The sequence below is a fragment of the Oryzias latipes genome, chromosome 6, assembly GCF_002234675.1.
Source record: "Oryzias latipes chromosome 6, ASM223467v1".
NCBI lineage: Eukaryota > Metazoa > Chordata > Actinopteri > Beloniformes > Adrianichthyidae > Oryzias > Oryzias latipes.
In genome coordinates, this window is record NC_019864.2 from 753,547 (window position 1) to 772,086 (window position 18,540).

The 18,540-nt window shown below is 43.1% G+C and overlaps 1 protein-coding gene across 1 annotated transcript in view; it reads left to right on the forward strand.

The window, feature by feature from the left end:
• Positions 1-18,540, forward strand: part of LOC101161457 (transcriptional enhancer factor TEF-1) — a 52,199-nt gene that overhangs the window by 13,323 nt on the left and 20,336 nt on the right. Inside the window, exons 2-3 of the mRNA XM_023955425.1 lie at positions 6,627-7,066; positions 14,848-14,912. Coding sequence (XP_023811193.1) covers positions 6,865-7,066; positions 14,848-14,912 — 267 coding nt within the window. The 5' untranslated portion in view covers positions 6,627-6,864. The remainder of the gene's footprint in view (positions 1-6,626; positions 7,067-14,847; positions 14,913-18,540) is intronic.

The window sequence follows — 18,540 nt, forward strand, 5'->3', positions numbered from 1 at the left end:
GCATCTGTGCAAACATTGAAAGTACCATAACTATTTCTCGCAGTTTGCACCCCCTTTTGCAAAAGTTGCACAGGCTGATATCGCAATGACGCCAAATTTGCAGTTTAATGAACGGACCTTATTTAGGCCCCTTTTTAGGTTGACTGGTCTTCGTTTAGTAATGATACTAGGATGTATAAAAAGAAACTGCAGAAATGGAGAATAGGGATGCATTTTGCACTCACGTACAGATCAGTGGCGATTTCTTCAAGAGTGCAAGGGAAGCTCGCCTTCCCTTATAATGTCACAAAATTAATGGTCAAGTATGTACTATTGTATTTACATTTTATTGACAAAAAATACGTTAGAAAACGTTCATCTCAAAGACGAGTTCGTTCAGAATCAGTTACATATAGCAGGTTGGCCGACTCCATTTCCTTCTCATACATTCCCACAGTGCATTTCCCTATAGAAGCCCGGCGTCCATTGACTTCAATGGGGCTGCTTTGAACGTTTTTTTTTCAGCGCTTCGAAACTACAGGGTCATTGGATAAACGCTGCGATTATGTCCTGCCCACGGACGCTCAGCGTCGCTGGGGGTCAATGGGGAGTGGGCTGGCCGGGACTCTGAGTTTCTGCGTGATGATTGGTGGGCCTGTCGAAAGACTGCATCTCCTTTTGACTGACAGCGATTCTGTGCTATAAGGAATCACTGAAGCTATTCTCAGTCCCATCGCGGATTTCTCAAGTTCAGTCGAAATAAAAACTGCTGCAACCAATTTCTTTGATATTGGCTTGGTGAAACTGCTTGATTTTCATCATACATTTCACACAATTATACAACACATTTCTTGTTTCAGTTTTACAGAGTTCAATTTTTTTTTGAGTCATTCATTCATTCATTCCTTCATTTATATAATGTTAGTAGGGCAGAATTTACTTTTAAATAAATAGACAATTTTATGATGTAGGGAGAAAATGAGCTTCCCCTCTCTGACAGACCACTGGTACAGATCATGGGTGTCGTAAACAATTCACCAGCTTGTCTTTAATGCAGTCCTCAGTTAATGCCCCCCCGGTGCTGAAACTAGTGAAAAAAGGTAAAAAAAAACATCAATTAATTAAAATCAGAGTGTAAATAGTATGTGAGTCAATGGGACACTACTCTCTTTAAAGCAGTGCTTCTCCAATAGTGGGGCGCGGCCCGTAGCGGTTTTAGGCACAGGTAATACAGGCAATTGCTCGGGGCGCAAAAGGGGGGCTGCGGTGACAGCGACTCAGTGCTTGGACAAAAAATCTGCGGCACTGTTGGTTTCCTATTATCTGTTATATGACAGACAGCCTGAAACTGTGAACTACCGTCCCTGCAGCTGCTCCTGTCTCCTGACACACGCGTGTGTGAGAAGGAGAGGGGGGGTAGTGGGCTCAGGCTGCAAGGTGGAACAGCACACGCGGAGCGCTGCCTCTATTGCGCAACACCAGGATCACCGCGTGCCTTTAGATTCTTCAGCTCATGCCAATAATGTCATTCTTTATGAACTATTGTAGACATTTTGATGATGTGTCTTTATTGTCCATAAATGTTTTCTTTGTCTTTTCTGTGGTTTAGTTGGTGTCAGTATTTGACATAAAGACAGCAGGTAATACAGGAAAAGAGCTGCACTTTATGAGATCATGAATAAACAATCCATCATTTAGAAAAAAATCAGCACAATGTTTTTTATCTGTTTCTTCAGACTAAAAACAATAAATAGATTGGTGCTGCTGTGTTAATATTTCAGATCAATTTACATGTAATATTATTTATTGATTGAATTATTTTTCTCAGAATCAAATGGTTCAGTTGGTCAAAATGTTTCTAGTTTGAATAAGGACTGACAGATTTTTTTTATTTTAGGCACTTTAAGCTGCTTTTCTGTTTTAGACTAGAACAGGGTTTCTGAATGGCAAAATAAATGTAATATTTGTTTGTTTAAAGTGGATTTATATTTCTTTTTTCTTTTGTTAATTTTAACAGATACAATTTTCGGTATACTTACAAAATTTTTATAAATATTAACCTAATATATTGTCACCGCGCAAAAAAAAAAAAATTGAGAAGCACTGCTTTAAAGAAACAACAACAACCCTAGTGGTCATTTGGGGAACTGCATTTCCTGATCGGCTCCAAATCCAGAATAGAAGGCGGGGCTCCATTAGGCTTCAGCATTTAAACTCTTGTTTGTGTTTACATTCAGGAATCAAAAACTCTTTTTTTAAATACAAAAAGTAGTTTGAGCTGTATCCACATGAAGACATGAAGGTCTCCCAAACAAACGTCATTATTTCACATTTATGACTCTTTACAATCCAAAGGTTCATCTGCTAGTGGATTCAAATGTTAGCTGCTAATGTTAGCATGCAAGTGTTAGCAGATTTGCTGAAAGTACTGCATTCAGCCTTGAGTGCGCCTGTGCGTTCTCCATGCTTACAGAGTTAAAGCTTTATCTTGTGATCGCAGCAAATTCCTTCTTTAAAAAACCTTTTGATCGGTTTCTTGGTGAGGTTAAGGTAAGCCGCCACAAATCTGTTTCTATAAGTCTCTCTCAGTGTTCTTTATACAATGGCCTTCAGCACTGTGTTGAATGTGTTACGAGTGTGTGATCCTGGCCTGCATTGGCAGCTTCCTCCAGCTGTTTAAAGCTTTTCACACAACTGTCAACTGTGTCCTTTACAGAAAAGAGGTTTGGAATTGAAAGGCCCATTATGATCACTTTACCTTTTTGAAAAACTGAAGACACTTCCACAACAATCTGAACTTTTCTCTGTAAATGAAGATGTTGAAGCTTTTGAACGTGGATGGCTTTGAGGAGATTCTTTAAAGATGATCTGAATGCAGAAAAACTTTAATAAAGACTTTTTTTTTTGGAAAGATCAAGGTCTCTGAATTTACAGATAGCATTTGGTCACTTTGATTTCTGCATGAGTTTAAATGAAAAAGACAAATGTTTTGTCAAATGTTCATAACTGTTTCAAAATGTCGCCTATTTTTTTTCCATTTTTGAACCTGCTTCTGGATCAAACAACAGCTTTGAACGGATCAAATGTAGGTCCGATTCACATCAGATTTTTAAATTCCACAGTTCTACCATCATTTTATCCACACTTGATTTATTAGAATATCACGTTTAGATGAAAAGAAAACAAAATTGTCTGCATTTTTGTCAGTTTCATAAACTTTAAGTTTATTGCACCAAAACCCATTAAAGGCCCTAAAACAGAGATTGGCAACCCCAGGCCTCGAGGGCAGCATTCCTGGATGTTCTCCAACATATCCTGCTCGGACATGTTCTAATCGGCTGGACACCTGACCGAGGTGATCAGCCATGAGCAGGACTGGAAATCATGCAGACACAGCAACCCTCGAGGCTTGGAGTTGCCCAGCCCCGCCTTAAATATTGTTCAATTTAACTCCAGTTCTTGTGCTGCCATTTCCTCTATTTATAGTCAGAGGAAATGCTACACCATCTGTTCATGGTGACCCCGCCTTCGCTAAACTGTAGCTGGGATAGGCTCCAGCAGCCCTGTGACCCTGAAAGGGGTTAAGTGGGTCCTGAAGATGAAGGCATGTTCCACCTTCCATTGCTGCTCAATCAGGTGTAATAAGTGATGCCACAATTCACTGTTTGAAACTGAACCATGCGTTACACCATTGAACCAAATTCTGGTCAAATGAATGGTTGCATCCCTACTGCATACCAGGATGTTTAACACATGTGTTGTGGTAAATTTAAAAAGGATTTATTATTTATTGTTTCATTACATTAAAGGAGGGTTAGTAAAAGCCTGCTGAAAATGGGTTTCTTCATTAGTACTTGCTTATTTGTCAATTTATTTGGTTTTTTTTCACATACTGAACCACAACAAAACAGTGACCCAGAAATCAAAGCTTGAACCAAATTGTGAAGAAATTGTAACTGTCAGGTCTGTCGGGTCTTTCTTTAATGTCACAACATTTCCTAAACTGGGCTAAGATCAAATGTCACAGCAGAAATCTGAGTTTCAGAAAGAACTCATCTATAGAATCTGTTCCTAAACATTCAGGCGATCTGAGTTTGTTTCCCCCCAAAAATTTTTTTCCTGAAAGAAATCACTTAACCCTTGTGCTATCCTAGGCACCTTAACTTTGGGAGTTGGGTCATCTAGACCCAGTAGACAGTGCTCTGAACCTTTTTTCTTCAATGATTTGTGATCTTCACTGGTGTCCATGGATTACATGAAATCTTTCCACCTTTATCCACCTTTGTCATGGTAGGGAGAACACGTCAATGTAAGGGTGGGGTCATCTAAGATAGCAGAAGGGTTACATGAACCCTTTGCGCCAGCCAAAGATGTTTGTGAGCTTTGTTTCTCAGAGGAGAGCTGTTCTTCAGAGCTGACAGAAACACATCTGCCGCCTTTTGATGCTAAAGAACCTGAACTTGGTTCTCCGTTTTCCATCTCTGTTCATTCCTGCATGAAGAATGAAGGGTTGCAAATCAGAACGAGTAGATGTCTCTTGGCCAAAAGGGTTTACGCCAAACAGACAGTGTTGTGTGATTCAGACCTTTTCAGCTCTGAATCACACCGAGTATGTTTGAGTTTCTCTGCAGCTTTTCCAAAGAAAGATTCAGGCTCTTTACCGAAAGTCCCTGGGTGGTGAGTTCAAGCTCAGCTGGGGAAAAATCCCGTCCCAATGAGCTTTAAATGGCGGCTCTGCAGCGGAAAAGTTCAACTGTTTGGCTTCACCAACATGTCACCTGCCTTTAAGCACCACAATTAAACCAACACATTTTGTTATTTTTTTCCCCGGAATGTGGAGAACAGAGCGTTCAGTTCAGAGAACCGGGCTGCAACCTTCTTGAAAAGTGGCTCATTTCAAAACAGTCATTTAAAGATGCTCCAACCTTTGCTACCCGTGAAGAGCTGTACTTGACTCCAGCAAGCAGAGTGAAAGAAAAAAAGCAGCTTCTGTTCAGCCTGGGTTTGAATGGAAAACGGGTCTGCGGCGAAAAGAAATGGAAACGAGGGTGAAAAGAATGAGTGTGGAGATGGATCCAGAGGACCAACCGCTTGTAACCGGCAGCAGATTCATTACTCACACATGCGAGCGGCAGCCAGCAGATGTTTGTGCGCCGGCGGAGCTCTACCCCCAGGTGTTTACCCCAGAACACGCGAGCTGGACAGGGTTCAAGTCCGTCCCAGATTTAGCTTGCTTCACGCTCACTTCACACTGTAAGGTGGTTCAGGCTGTGGCAGGGGACAGTGCTGGGGAAGTGTGAACAAGAGACGACCAGACAAAATGACATGTGTTCGCCCGGGGGGGGGGCTGGCACTGTAATTTTGTGTGTGGTGTGAACGTGTGCATATGTCAGTGTGTGAGCGTTCGCCGGCCCTGCTGTTTACCACGGGGGATTTCAGAAGAATTGTAAGCAGCTGGCACACACTTCACTTTCCTCGTTTCTCCCTTCTAAATCTTGCATCATCTCCCCCATTCATTAATTTCCCATACACATCTATGGGAACTAGTATTTACTGTAGCAGCATTCTTCTATTAGTTTAATGAAAAAATGTTGAATTGGAGTCATGGCAGTTGAACCTAAAATCCTTCAGATTTTTGGTTTAACCCTTGTGCTATCTTAGATGACCCCCCCCCCCCCCCTTCCATTGAGGTGTTCCCCCTCCCATGACAAAGGTGGATAAAGGTGGAAAGATTTCATGTAATCCATGGTCACCAGTGAAGATCACAAATCATTGAAGAAAAAAGGTTCAGAGCTCTGTCTAGTGGGTCTAGATGACCCAACTCCCAACGTTAAAGTGCCTAGGATAGCACAAGGGTTAATTGCAATGACTCAACCTCAAGACGTCACCTGGATAAGTGAGAACCTTCACAGACATATTGCACGTTGTAAAAAAGTTGCTCTCAGCACAAACTTAAAAAAGTGCAAAACTTTTTGCACCTTGGCTTGAAACTTTTCTGGATGTGTGTAAATATTTGTGCAGTCCTACCAGACCGAACATTTCTGCAGAGAAGTCGTACAGATGTAATTCTGGGGGACAGACAAAACTGTTGGTGTGAAGCGCCGCGGCGGGTTTCAACCCTTCTGTTATATTTTAATGCATTCATATATTATCAATTCAAACTTTATTTATAAAAAAAGCGCTTTTCATACATTGTGCAACTCGAAGCGCTTTAACATTAAGAACAAAAACCCCCAAAACACACAATATTGCAATAACCCCCCCCCCCCCCACTTAAAACATACGACCCATCATCCCACACACAATGAATACTTATAAAAGTAATTACTAAAAGTAACTTACCAAGGCTTCAATTTAATAAGAGAAATTAAAGCTGCAAATATTTGACTGGACCAGAGTCTGAACATCCACTGTTTTGTTGGCCGTGTAAACGTGTAAACTTGATGCTTTTTTGGATTGATGTGTGGATTGAAGTTAACAAAGGTTAACATTTGCCAGCATGCAACAATTCTAAAAGAAACCTTGGGAAAAAACAATTATTGTAGTGAATCCCTTCAATTCCCTTCACCTTTAAGAAAGATTCATTTCCAAATAGGATGAATGGAAACAGTGACGAACCATCACATTTTTCTCTCTTTGCTCTGCAGGTTTCCTGCTGTCTGGCGTTGGACCCTCCACCGGCCTGCTGCCTTCCGTTGTCTTCACTGCTAAAGCTGCCATTGCAGAAGCAGAGGCTAACATTAGCCCTCAATTTATAGTTCACCGCCTCTGGCTGCCCCCACTGGAAATTAATAGCTGCTATTATCATCTGTTTGAGGTTGAGTTGATCAGTAGGGGCTGCAGTCACAACACTGTTGAAGGTGCTGAACACCCATCAGCTTTAATATGGAGCGCAGCTGGAGCGGTAGTGAGAGTCCAGGAGAGGACATGGACAGACTAAGTGACTCGGGAGGAGACAAGACCATGGATGGAGACCCCGAGGGGGTCTGGAGCCCAGACATCGAGCAGAGCTTCCAGGAGGCCCTGGCCATCTACCCTCCCTGTGGGAGGAGGAAGATCATCCTCTCAGATGAAGGAAAGATGTACGGTGAGTGACTCAGAGCTCTGCTCATCACAACCTTGAGAGGGGCAGGTGTGTGGTTGCAGGTGAAGCGGGGCTCCGCTCTCTAAACCCTTAATCACATGCCTTTACAAGTGCTCTGGATTTTTGGGTTGTCAGGGTCTATGGAGGGTCTTAGAGGGGGGATCTGCTGTAACCCTTGTGCTATCCTAGGCACTTTAACATTGGGAGTTGGGTCATCTAGACCCACTAGACCAGGGTTTGGCAACCCGTGGCTCAGGAGCCGCATGCGGCTCTTTAGCGCTGTCTTAGTGGCTCCCTGGAGCATTTTCAAAAATGTTTGAAAATGTAAAAAGATGCGGGAGAGAAATATATTTTTTTGTTTTAATATGGTTTCTGTAGGAGGAAAAACAAGACACAAACATTCAGTGCTCTGAACCTTTTTTCTTCAATGATTTGTGATCTTCACTGGTGTCCATGGATTACATGAAATCTTTCCACCTTTATCCACCTTTGTCATGGGAGGGGGAACACGTCAATGGAAGGGTGGGGTCATAGGATAGCACGAGGGTTAAGGGGAGCACTAAAGTGTGTCTTACAGTTCCCTTGAGGCTCATACGACCACCTCAAGGGACGTCATTGAAATGCAATGAACCATTGTCATGCGTGTGGTAAGTGTATCATGAAGTATTTTCTAAGGATAATGTACCGGTAAGTTATACAGACTTATGACGTACGGGTGAGGGTGTTGTATTTCCTTACACCACACTCTAGTCATTAGCAAGGTGGGAGTACTAACTCCCTACTCACCAACGTACCGGGTGTGCATGTGATATGTACAGTAAGTACCTGTAGGACGCCCGCAGGCCCATGACTGTGTCTCACCGACACTTACTTACCTTTACGTAAGTAAGTGGTTTGTAAGTGTTCACCACGACTGCAGCATTTCCGTAGAAAACATTTGCACAAACATTTTTACAGAGCGTTCTATGAATTTGATGTTCCCTACAGGCCACCTGCATGCTCTGTTTGACCATTTTTCACCTGTACACACCCATAAGGACAGTTGTGACCAGGGCCTAAACAAACGACCTTTGTGTAACATGCTTTACCTGAACAAATTGAAACACTGGCAGTGTTGGGCAGGGACAAAACAGCAGCATTCAGCCTTTGGTGGAGACGCTGTCAAGCGGCAGGCATAACCACACATGTGGCGAGAAAGGAGGTCGCCGCACAGAGCATCAAGTGTCAGAGGCAAACGAAAGAAAGATAAGCTGTTGGACAGAGGAAATGGCATGCTGTAGGTGCACTATGTGTGTGTGAACTAATAGAGTGATGAACAGATGGTCCTCTGGCTGCCACCAGCTGCGCTCCCCTCCCTCTCCATCGCTTGTGTCTTTTCTCTGTAGAGTGGCGGGCTTGGTTGGAACAACACATTTGTTTTATCTGTTTCTCCCTCTGCATCTTCCATGCTGAGGTGTGCACTTTCAGTGTGAATGCTGTTTTTGCGCCGCAGCTCTCACTTTGTGTTCATGTTTGAGCGGATGAGTTCCAGGAAGAAGAACTGCAGTATTTTCGTATCCATTCCAACCAACACTGAGGCGTCAACTGGAGGGAAAAACTCCAGATGAACAACACTCTATTTCTGTCGGGGTTCCACAGTAATGTGAAGCATTTGCTTAATCAGTTCTCTTGGTTTGACACCATCTGTGATGGCATGCTAAGGTCCCATGGTCACAATCAGATCTTTAGCCTGAAACACGTCACACGCCTTCACATAGATACCAGTGAGCTGCCCAGTTCAGCCCCAGTCCACCAGTGACCTGCAGGTCCAAAAGCCTTTGAATCCTTCTCACCGTGGTTTAGGACAGGGACGTTTCCGTTGACTTACGTTACTGTTGTGTTCTACTGTGAGTGTAAAGTTAATCAAAGGTTCAAACATCAGAGAGTGTTTTATGGGAATTACATGGTTTTTCAATGACATGACAATATGAACTCATCAGTGGCACAGGAACCAAAGTGCGTTGAGGCTTTAGATTTTAATTTGATACAAAATTTGGACAAAAATTTCCTTCTGCCAGTGTTTGGCAGCACTTTTTGGCCTTCTAAGAACGTAGTAAAAAGCTATATAAGTATATTTGATATTTTTAAGCACATTTAATTAACCCTGTCGCCAGGTGATTTTCAAACGAGCCCAACTGTTTACATGAATTTCAATATGTCGCGTGTCCAGGAGTCTGTGCCTTCACCAGGGAAGTCTCACATGGCCCAGGAATGGGTGGACCAAAGACTGACTTTTCAGTTTCATTTTATTATTTTGTAGGACGTTTTTGTTTTCAAAATCCTAAAATGTCTGTAGTTTTTGAACATGTTTTTAGGAACTTCCTATTGTTTTTCTTTTTCATTTTACTACACATACCACAGTTGAAAATAAAAGGAAACCACTCCAATTTATCATGTGTCGTCATGTTTTGATCTATGTTTTATGACAAGTACTTTTTGTTGGGTTTATTATATCGGGTAGAAATTACCCGGCAAAAGTTATGGTGTAACTTTTTATAGAAAAATGTTCTAGGGTTAAACTCACAATAGAAAGTCAGGCCTTGAATGTAAACAGAAACATAAAAGGAGAACTCAACAAGCATCAATGAGATGATGAACTGTCTGCATAGAAGCAGTCTGTAGCATAACTTTTTACTGAATATTCTAATCAGGGTCTGTTTTGGTCCGACGAACTAGAGATACTGTGTTTCTTACCAGATAAATATTGCGCTGGAAAGTTATCGAGGTTTTCAACTTGACAGAGTGGAATCCGAGTGCTGCTGCGGCTGTGCAGCGGTGAACACGGTGAAACAGCTTAGAGGAGAGGCGGAGCTGAGAGGCGGAGCTGAGAGGCTTGTCACTGCGGCGCTTGGCTGCACTTGCCTTGCTGATGCTGAAGTAGTTTCAGTAGTTTCATGACTCCTTCTGCTTTCTGTTTTTAAGCCAAGTAGTATTGTCCAATTTGGGCAATGATAGGGTACAATAATACCAAGTTGAAAATTGAAACGATGAATAACTCACCAAGCCTGCCCTCTGGCATCAGGCCAGCATTTACCACTTAAAAACTTCATGAAAACCGCAGCGGGAAGACTGTCCCATCATGTGACTGCAGTCAATGTCTAGTCTCCCTGCTGGTTTTTCTTTACAGTTGTGATTCTGTCAACAACTGAGGGATTTATGTCACATCGGGTAGTTTTCTTTCCTCCCAGAATGCCGGTATTGATCTTCACAGTCTTTTATACTGTAGTCACTTCGAATTCTGAAGACAGAGTGATGACAATGGATCGAATGGTAGTGTGTTGTCCTGTAGCTTTACTCTGTGGTCTCAGATAAAATCTGTGCACGGACACGTGCGCTCCTCTCAGGATGCATCCTACCCGAAGTGCTGACGTGCGCAGACGCTAAAGATCCGACTGTGGCTCTTCTTTATTGATCTGTATCTGATCAATCAGTGCTGTTTGTTTACCTTGTTGATTCAGTGTCCTGGTTGTTGATACGTTTATCATGGTTACCCAACCGCCTTAGGCAGCGTCTGGTTTTTCTTTGGAGGTGGAGCAGAGAGGATGTCATTCAGGGAGAGGAGTCAAGCTGCTCTGGGGGTCTTTGATGACCATCTGGAATGTCTGCAGCTTCCTCTTAGTTAGTCTTCATGCAGACGAGTAGGAACTGATGTCTAAGTTAAGGTGCTGGAGTCCTGATGAGGACTTGCTGACCTTGGTTTTGTGTTGCTTTTTCAGCACACAACCCTCCAGTTGCATCGTCGGTTTCTTTGCTATTCACCTTTTTTTCGTGGGCGTCACACTAAAGCCAAACCAGTGGCAGCTGAGCAGTTTCAAAGAAAAGAGACTATGGTGATTGGACCATGAAAAGAAGGAAGAGGCACAAAAGGTGCTGTGTTAATGTGGACGTATGAAAGGAGCAGGTGAAGAACACTGATGACATTGTCCCCTCACATACTGTAAGTCATACACAGATCTGCTGCCCTGAATTAACAACAGGATCCAACGTTTCCCGTCTCCCCAACTGAGAAAAAACCTGCTGGTGGAAGTGATGCGGACCAGAACTGTTCAGTGAGATATTTCTGATGTTTTGTCAAGTCTGGTAAATCTGAATACACTTTGAAAATGTCCTTGCAGTGCAGATGTTGCACATCCATCACTCGAGATGAATAATCTTGAATGAATTATCCTAAACACACTTGAATGTGGAAAGGCGAGGGTTAGATCGGCTGCTTTCTGTCTGAAGGATATGCAGCTTTCCAGCTGAGGGTCAACCTTTGGTCTTCTGAGTCGGGGCACATTTAAAATTAAAAGTAACTGAAGGCTGGTGCAGTTCAACAAGTAACCACTAAGAAAGAGAGTCCCCTTTATAGCACATTGTTCAGACTGGCAGGTGTGATGAAAGCGTCTTCAGCAGTCATGAACATATTTGTCTTCACAGGAACTGGACCTTCAAGTTCCTGTTAAAGACCCACTCCGGAGAAAATGGTCATTTGGTGGTTTTAATGTGTTCTTTTGGCATTTTTCTGAATATGGTGGACTTAAAACTGCAGTTCGGAATATGTTTTATTCTAATTTAATGGTGGCCCTGCCCATTCAGAGGTAAACTTCTAATTACGAACTACTGCTGCTCTGCAGAAATGTTCTAGAAGATGACAGCTTTTTGGAATTAGGCTAAAAATGGCATAATCATAATGAAAAGACCACTGGGAACACTTTTACAATAGATGGTCAGAGTGGCTCTTTAAACCAAGGGCAGTTCTTGTGCAACACCTAAGGTTCCCAGAGGCTCAAACTCCTCCCTGGCTGCCTGGAATCGGGGCTGTGGCCCAGAGTTTGGCCCCTGTGGTCTTTTGGGTCCTCCCAGGGTAAACAACAAAATGCACAACTCAACTGCAGCCTTGTTAGCAAGTGCGGCCAGCGAGGCTTTGTCCTTATTCTTAAGGGCTGTTTGAGCTCCTCCATAGAGCGGCGGAAGTTCCCAATCACTGCTGAGTGTGGGCATCAACACTCTGCTGCAGGAAGGATTTAAAGGGGGAAAGGACACAATAATGTGCAGACAAACAAATGCAAACCGGTATCAAGTAGTTTCATATGAAAATATGCATGTACATTTTATATTTACTTAACTAGTACAAAAAGGCATTGTAAATGAAAGAAAATGAAGCTTTTACAGGAACTTCAGGTTACAGAAAATTGCCTGTCTCACTCTAAATAGTTAGATGATATTGTAATATTTGGATATTTCCTTCTTAAAGTTAACATTTGTCAAAAGTCTTTCTGGTGTTTGTGGAGGAATATGAATCCATTCTTTTCAGAACTGTTTGACTTCAGACCCATCAGAAGGTTTGAAAGTACTCCAACAGCAATTCTTGGACATTTACTTAGAAGCAAAAGAAACCGGAGCCCGGCTAGTTCTGCCACTGTAGGTGGTTTACTCCATAGTCCGGGCAGTTCCCGTTCATTCAAACGTAAAAGGGATTTATTTTAAAACCCTCATCAGATGTTTTTCCAAAAACATTTTCAGCTCGGTGCAGTGAGAAAAATAAACCGTCAAATGTTGTTTGACATTAAATTATGGAAAGTAACCAGTAAATGAGCCCCACAGCATCACACTCCCACCACCATGTCTGACTCTGTAGGCGTCCATTTAGTCCAGATGTTTGTGGAAATGCTTCCAGAAAGTTCCTCTACGGTCTGATTGGAATATTCGTCCAGATGTTCCTCTGTGTTCTTGTTGCTCTGCAGTGTCTTTCTCCTGGAACTCTCGCATGGATCCACGATTGTCTTTAATTGTCTTTCTGGCTGTTGGTTCCTGAACCCCTTCTCACTTCTCATCTTCTCCTGCTCCTTCATGACCTCCTGGATGTGTCCTCCTTGGGATCTTGGGCGGATTTTGCTTGCTTGCTCCTGAGAGGCTTGTCCTCATCATGTGTGGAAGATGGATGGATCTCTTTACCTTTTGAGCATTCCAGACTCAAACCGATCAAAGACTTTGATTCTGTCCTTCAGTTTCTATCTGGAGGAGCCTGTTTTTAGCTTGCTTCGCTTTCAGACGTGCATTTCTAACATCAGGCCTGGCAATATTCAAAACATTCTTAATCTCAGTTCGTTTACGTGTTGGAAAGCAGGAGCTCTAAATGGCAGGTAAAGTTTGTTGATGTTTAAAAGTATAATGTGGAAGTGACGGACCTGCAGCAGAAGAAGGAGGCAGATCCGTGTGTCTGTCGTCACACAGCAGCTTCCAACTGTTGTGGTGATTTCAACCTTCATCAGATGATTACAAATCAGATTACAAACACATCTCCCAGAGTTCCCGGCGTCTTTGTCCCCATCAGCCAGCACAGAGAGCCGCCTCGTCCTGGAGACGGGGCGGGGGGGGCTCTGTCCGTCACGGTTAATGACCATCTGACTTTGGCCTTGAAGTCTTTTACAGAGAGAAAGAAGGGAGGGAGGGGGGGCAGAGGGGATGCCCATTCACTACAAGACGGAGAGAGGAGGTGGGGGGGGGGGCAGCCAGGGGAGACAAGGGATGGACAAGGGGGGGTGGGGGGGAGGGAAGTGTGTGCTAGAGAGTTTTCAGGGAGGGGGTGAGGGATCTGTGCCGCAGGGTTAGTGAAGGATGATAATTCACCGTTAAGCCTCCTAGAAAGACCAGCTGGCCCCTCTGGAGTCAGATGTCAGCCTCCGCAGCCAGGACTCTCTTCATGCATGTGTGTGTGTTTGTGCGTCTGCTGCCACTTGTGTGTGTGTGTGTGTGTGCACGCTGTCGTCAGTCACAGCTTCTGACTGCTAGGAGGAAAACACCTGCATGCAGAGCTGTAGATTTTATCAGTCTAAGCTGCCTATCTCAGTGACAGTGGGGCTGGTCAGACACACACACACACACACACACACACACACACACAAACACCATCTGCTAGTTAGTTAGGGCTATTGTTGGGAGCCATTTGGATAGTGTGTGGAGGGTTGGCTTGGTGCACATCTTGACCATCGGTTGGCCAGCTGGCCTGACTTTGGTTTTCCACTCTGATGCAACAGAAAACAGGCCAGCAGAGGAACCGAACCACAGCCAGCCTCACAGCCCCAAATCTGCTTGTTAGCAAACACAACAGCAGTCAAATTACCTCATTCCACTGATGATCTAAAACTCTCTGCTCTGTTTAGTTGTGATCGTTGCGTTGTGTGTGGCTCTGCCACGCAGCACAGTTAGCTGTGTAAACACGTGCACGCTCATGCACACTCTTCACTGCTGCGGGGTTTTCTGGATTTCAACTTGCAGGTTTTTTTTGTGCATTCCCCCTCCTGTCCCTCACTAATCTATACTGGCCAGGTCATGCTGAGTCTGCTGTGCTCCCTATTGAATGGGCTGAATTATTCAGTATTGTAAGTGCATGTGTGTGTGCATGTGTGTGTGTAAGCATGGGTACAGCTGGCCTTCTGGTTCCTTTAATCAGGGGACGGCCGGTCCGCATGAATGCCTGCATTGTTGGATCATGTGTATTCAGAGGCTGCGCGTGTGTGTGTGTGTGTGTGTCGGTGGGGTATCAGTGATTACAGCGTTTCTGTGTGAAACTGCACGTCACAGGACATCGCAGGGTCAACAGCTCTAAATCAGACACTAAGTTGTTTGTCGGGGTCTTATGATTCCTGCTTGTGATTGTCTGTGAGTGGAAAACGCTGCTGTGTGTGTGTGTGTGTGTGTGTGTTTAGGAAAAACTGGCATGTCTAGTGTTTCATCGCGTGTTCTGTGTCTTCTCTCCACAGGACGAAATGAGCTGATAGCCAGATACATCAAACTGCGAACAGGCAAGACGCGGACGAGGAAGCAGGTAATTGTGGGAGGCACCTATCAGTCCAGTTCTGTTTGCTGTGGTTGTCATAACATATAGAATCCAACAGACACACGATTAACGTATACCTAACTTTGCATTAAATGCATCTGTTTGTTTGAAAAACTTATTTTATAAAAAGCAATACCAATGTTTACCAATAGAGGGCGCTGTGACGTTTGACAGCTGGTTAGGAGTGGTCACGTCTGCTTGTGCTGAATGTAGTTAACAAACATTACAAGAGATTTTGTTTTATTGTGTAAAAAGCCATGAGGATGCTGAAGAATTATTAAAAATGACCCAGGGTTAGCGATTTGTTAAAAATGTCAAATTAATGGTTTAATGCCCGTTTTTGCACAAATCTGTCAAGTCAAATGTTTCGTTCATGAATGAGTTGAGTGCAGAAACAAAGACGTGTCTTTGAATATGTCGTGGGGAAAAACGTTACACTGTGGAACTACGTGTCATGTATGTGGAAACAAAGCCCCCCTACAGTCAAGTGTAGCGTTGCAGTGTCCTGCAAGGTCAGAGGTCGACTCAGCGGAAGAAAGTCCATGATGGGCTGCTGGTAACCAGGGTTACAAAAAACACAAAAACTGGAAAAATTGCATGTACAAATGAATCATGCAAATACATTTTGATGTACATATTTATTTACAATAAAGACAAAAAAGATTGCTTAGAAAACCTCACACATGTTAAATATAAATATCTGAATAAGCATAAATGAAATCATGGATAATGTTTCAAAAGCTCAGCTCTAATAAAAGAGCCAAGTGTTTGCTGGCGGTTCTGAGTGAGACCTTCTCAGAGAGCACAGAGCTTTGGAAGAGTCTGGCGGCTTTCACCTTTTCTTTTCTGGGACTAAAACAGCCTAAATACCCACTCCAATGAAAAAGGGGTTTTTAACATGTTCTCCCTGCATTTGTCTCATGATGGAGGACATATTTATCTTAAATTAAACCTAAAGCTGCATTTCTGAGTTTTTCTTGATTCAGATTGTGAATTAGGAGCAAATGAAAAAATGTGGTTAGAAATAGTAGTGATGTATAAACTCTAATCGGTGAGCCACAAGCTTCCTGCTCTGCTCCATTCTGATCAGCCACTGTCAGACCAATAGATCCATGAACGTCTTTGTTTTCCTCGTCTGAGCTGGAATCTGGATCTAAACTGTACGGCTGGATAGTTCTGGTACTGATCACCATTTTTGTTGTACCAGTAACGTTAGGTTAGGGTTGTGAGGGGCTGTAAGCTAGTGGGGGAGAGGGTAAACAAAGGGATGACGGGGAATAGCGCCAGCGGTTCTGCCCACAACTCTAATGTGAATGTTGCTCTGCAGAAACTATGTCCTAGAGAAATGTCTATGAAGACTCTCATTCATCCAGGTAGAATCCATTATTGTAGTAGGTTTAAAGGTTTAAACCAGCTGGTTTATATAAACCAGCTCTTTTACCAGCTATTTCAGAATTGACAAAGCCTTTTGGATAGGAAGGTGAAACGTCTTCTAACTTTAAAAACCAAGTCCAGATGACAACCTTTAAACCTACTACTATGTTCTAGAAAATGACCGTTTTTAAAAAGAAATTTGGGCTAAAAACAGCATCATCACCATTGAAAGACCACTTGGATGGCTTTGAAAATAGATCAGTAGAAAGGAGTGGGATTTTAAAATGTTAAAAATCCTAAAAGTAAAGCAGAGATCCCTGAAAGAAGAGTGTTTGATACCAGAAACAATTCAAAGCATTAAAGGAGTTTAAAGGAGCTGAAAAATGTGCAGAAGATCTATTTTCAGCTCCATTTCCATTATCCCCATTTCTGTTGCTCTGTTCCAGTCATGGCTTTGTTGTCTATTTCTTTATTTTATCTTTTTTTTATTAGAGGGAAAAAAACCTGGTGTACCTAAACCAGCAGCACCTGTTTTTTGCATTGGCTGGATGATAGTTTTGGTTCTGCATCTGAATCCAGCTTCTCTACAGACCAGCAGACAGAGGAAGAAGGAGGAGGATGGGATCTTTGGGTGGTGATGGTGGATCCGGCGGCGTTTTTTGGTACAGGTGGATCAGAGCAGCTCCTTGTCATGAATGTCTGCTCCTGATGGAAAGATAAGGCCTGAGGGAAAATTGAAGCATACTGGAGCACTTAGTGGATGTGGATCCTCTATCCGTGACATTGATATACGTTAGGTAGTGAATGGTAAATTTATGATAGAATTGCCCCTATTCAGTTGTGTCATAGTGCAAGGTCCTGATGAAAAGATGCTGGTGTTGGATGTTCAGAGTTTCTGCAGGACTTTCAAAGTTCGGATGCATTTTTCAAACGTGAAACAGTTTTAAAAAGATTCATTGTCAGAGGGTTAAAAGTTTAGCAACAAACATTACAGGGATCATGCATTCTGGTGGGTCTGGTCCCGGTTTCCTCTGATGGTCTTACTGGTTTGTCAGGTATAAAAGTTCACCTGAACTCTGGTTTGGACCAAACAACAGAACTCAGGTCCTCCTGAGGGTCTCTGTTCTTGTGCAGATGAACTCTGGTGCGATTCACTTCAGTGAGAATGCAGATGGACCAAAGAGAGACAAACCAAAGAGAGGAGGTGCTGTCAACTCTGTGAGTTTGGAGGAGAAGACACCAAAGTGTGAATATGAAGAAATTTTGATGGCTGCTCCTCTGCCAAACACTGGCACCAACCTCCCACCAGAGGCAAGGTGGGGGTTCAGGGACTTTGACACATGGGCGTGCAAGGCGGGAATCAAACCTGCAATCTTACAATCATGGGTCGACCGCCCTACCGCTGCACCACAGCCGCCCCATGGGGATGATACTCAGGTTGTGACTGAATTCCTTCCCTACTCACTACATAGTGTGCACTATATAAATTACTATAAATAAATGTAATTTGATGTAATTCTTTTAATAAACCATCAACGTTCTTATCTTCAGAGGACAGTGAACTCATAAATAACCGTCCCAAAACGCTCATATCAAAGAATTTAACTTTGTGTAATCGATGACGTCGTATCTGTCATTAAAAAAAAAGTAGTGAGCATGGTGTTCGAATTGCTTTTAAAATCCAGGTCACTACATAGTGCCGCACTATGTTTTTTAGTACCGTTGTTAGGGGTTAGGTTGGGAATTCGGACACAGCATCAGTGAATCTGCTAGACTCGCTGCTTTCCTTCTTCATTCTTTTTCCCATCCTGCTCAGCTTCTTTCAGATAACAGCACCTCAAATGAGCAGCTGTTGGACCTGCAGGACTTTTTCCAGATAGTCCGCCTCTGCCTTTGTTTTTCATGTGTGAGACAGCAAGTCAGGGTGGTTCGGGGTGGGGGCAGTGAGTCCACGATTGTCCCAGAGAGGACAGAATGTGTGGGAGACGGAATTTCATATCTCTGGAAAACTATGTAGAGCATTTAAGAAGCTGCTTGAACAATAAAGTTTACACCAAGGTCCATCCATTGAACAAAATGAACCTTCCACTGTCACGACAAGGTTGGCCCTCTGCTGGACAAAAGGTGAAATGCAGATTCTAGTTTTGTCATTTTCAGATGGGAGACTGCATCCATCTTTTTTATTTTTCTAGGTAAACACGCTCCATGATGTTTTCCTGAAAATGACATAATCAGCCGTAAG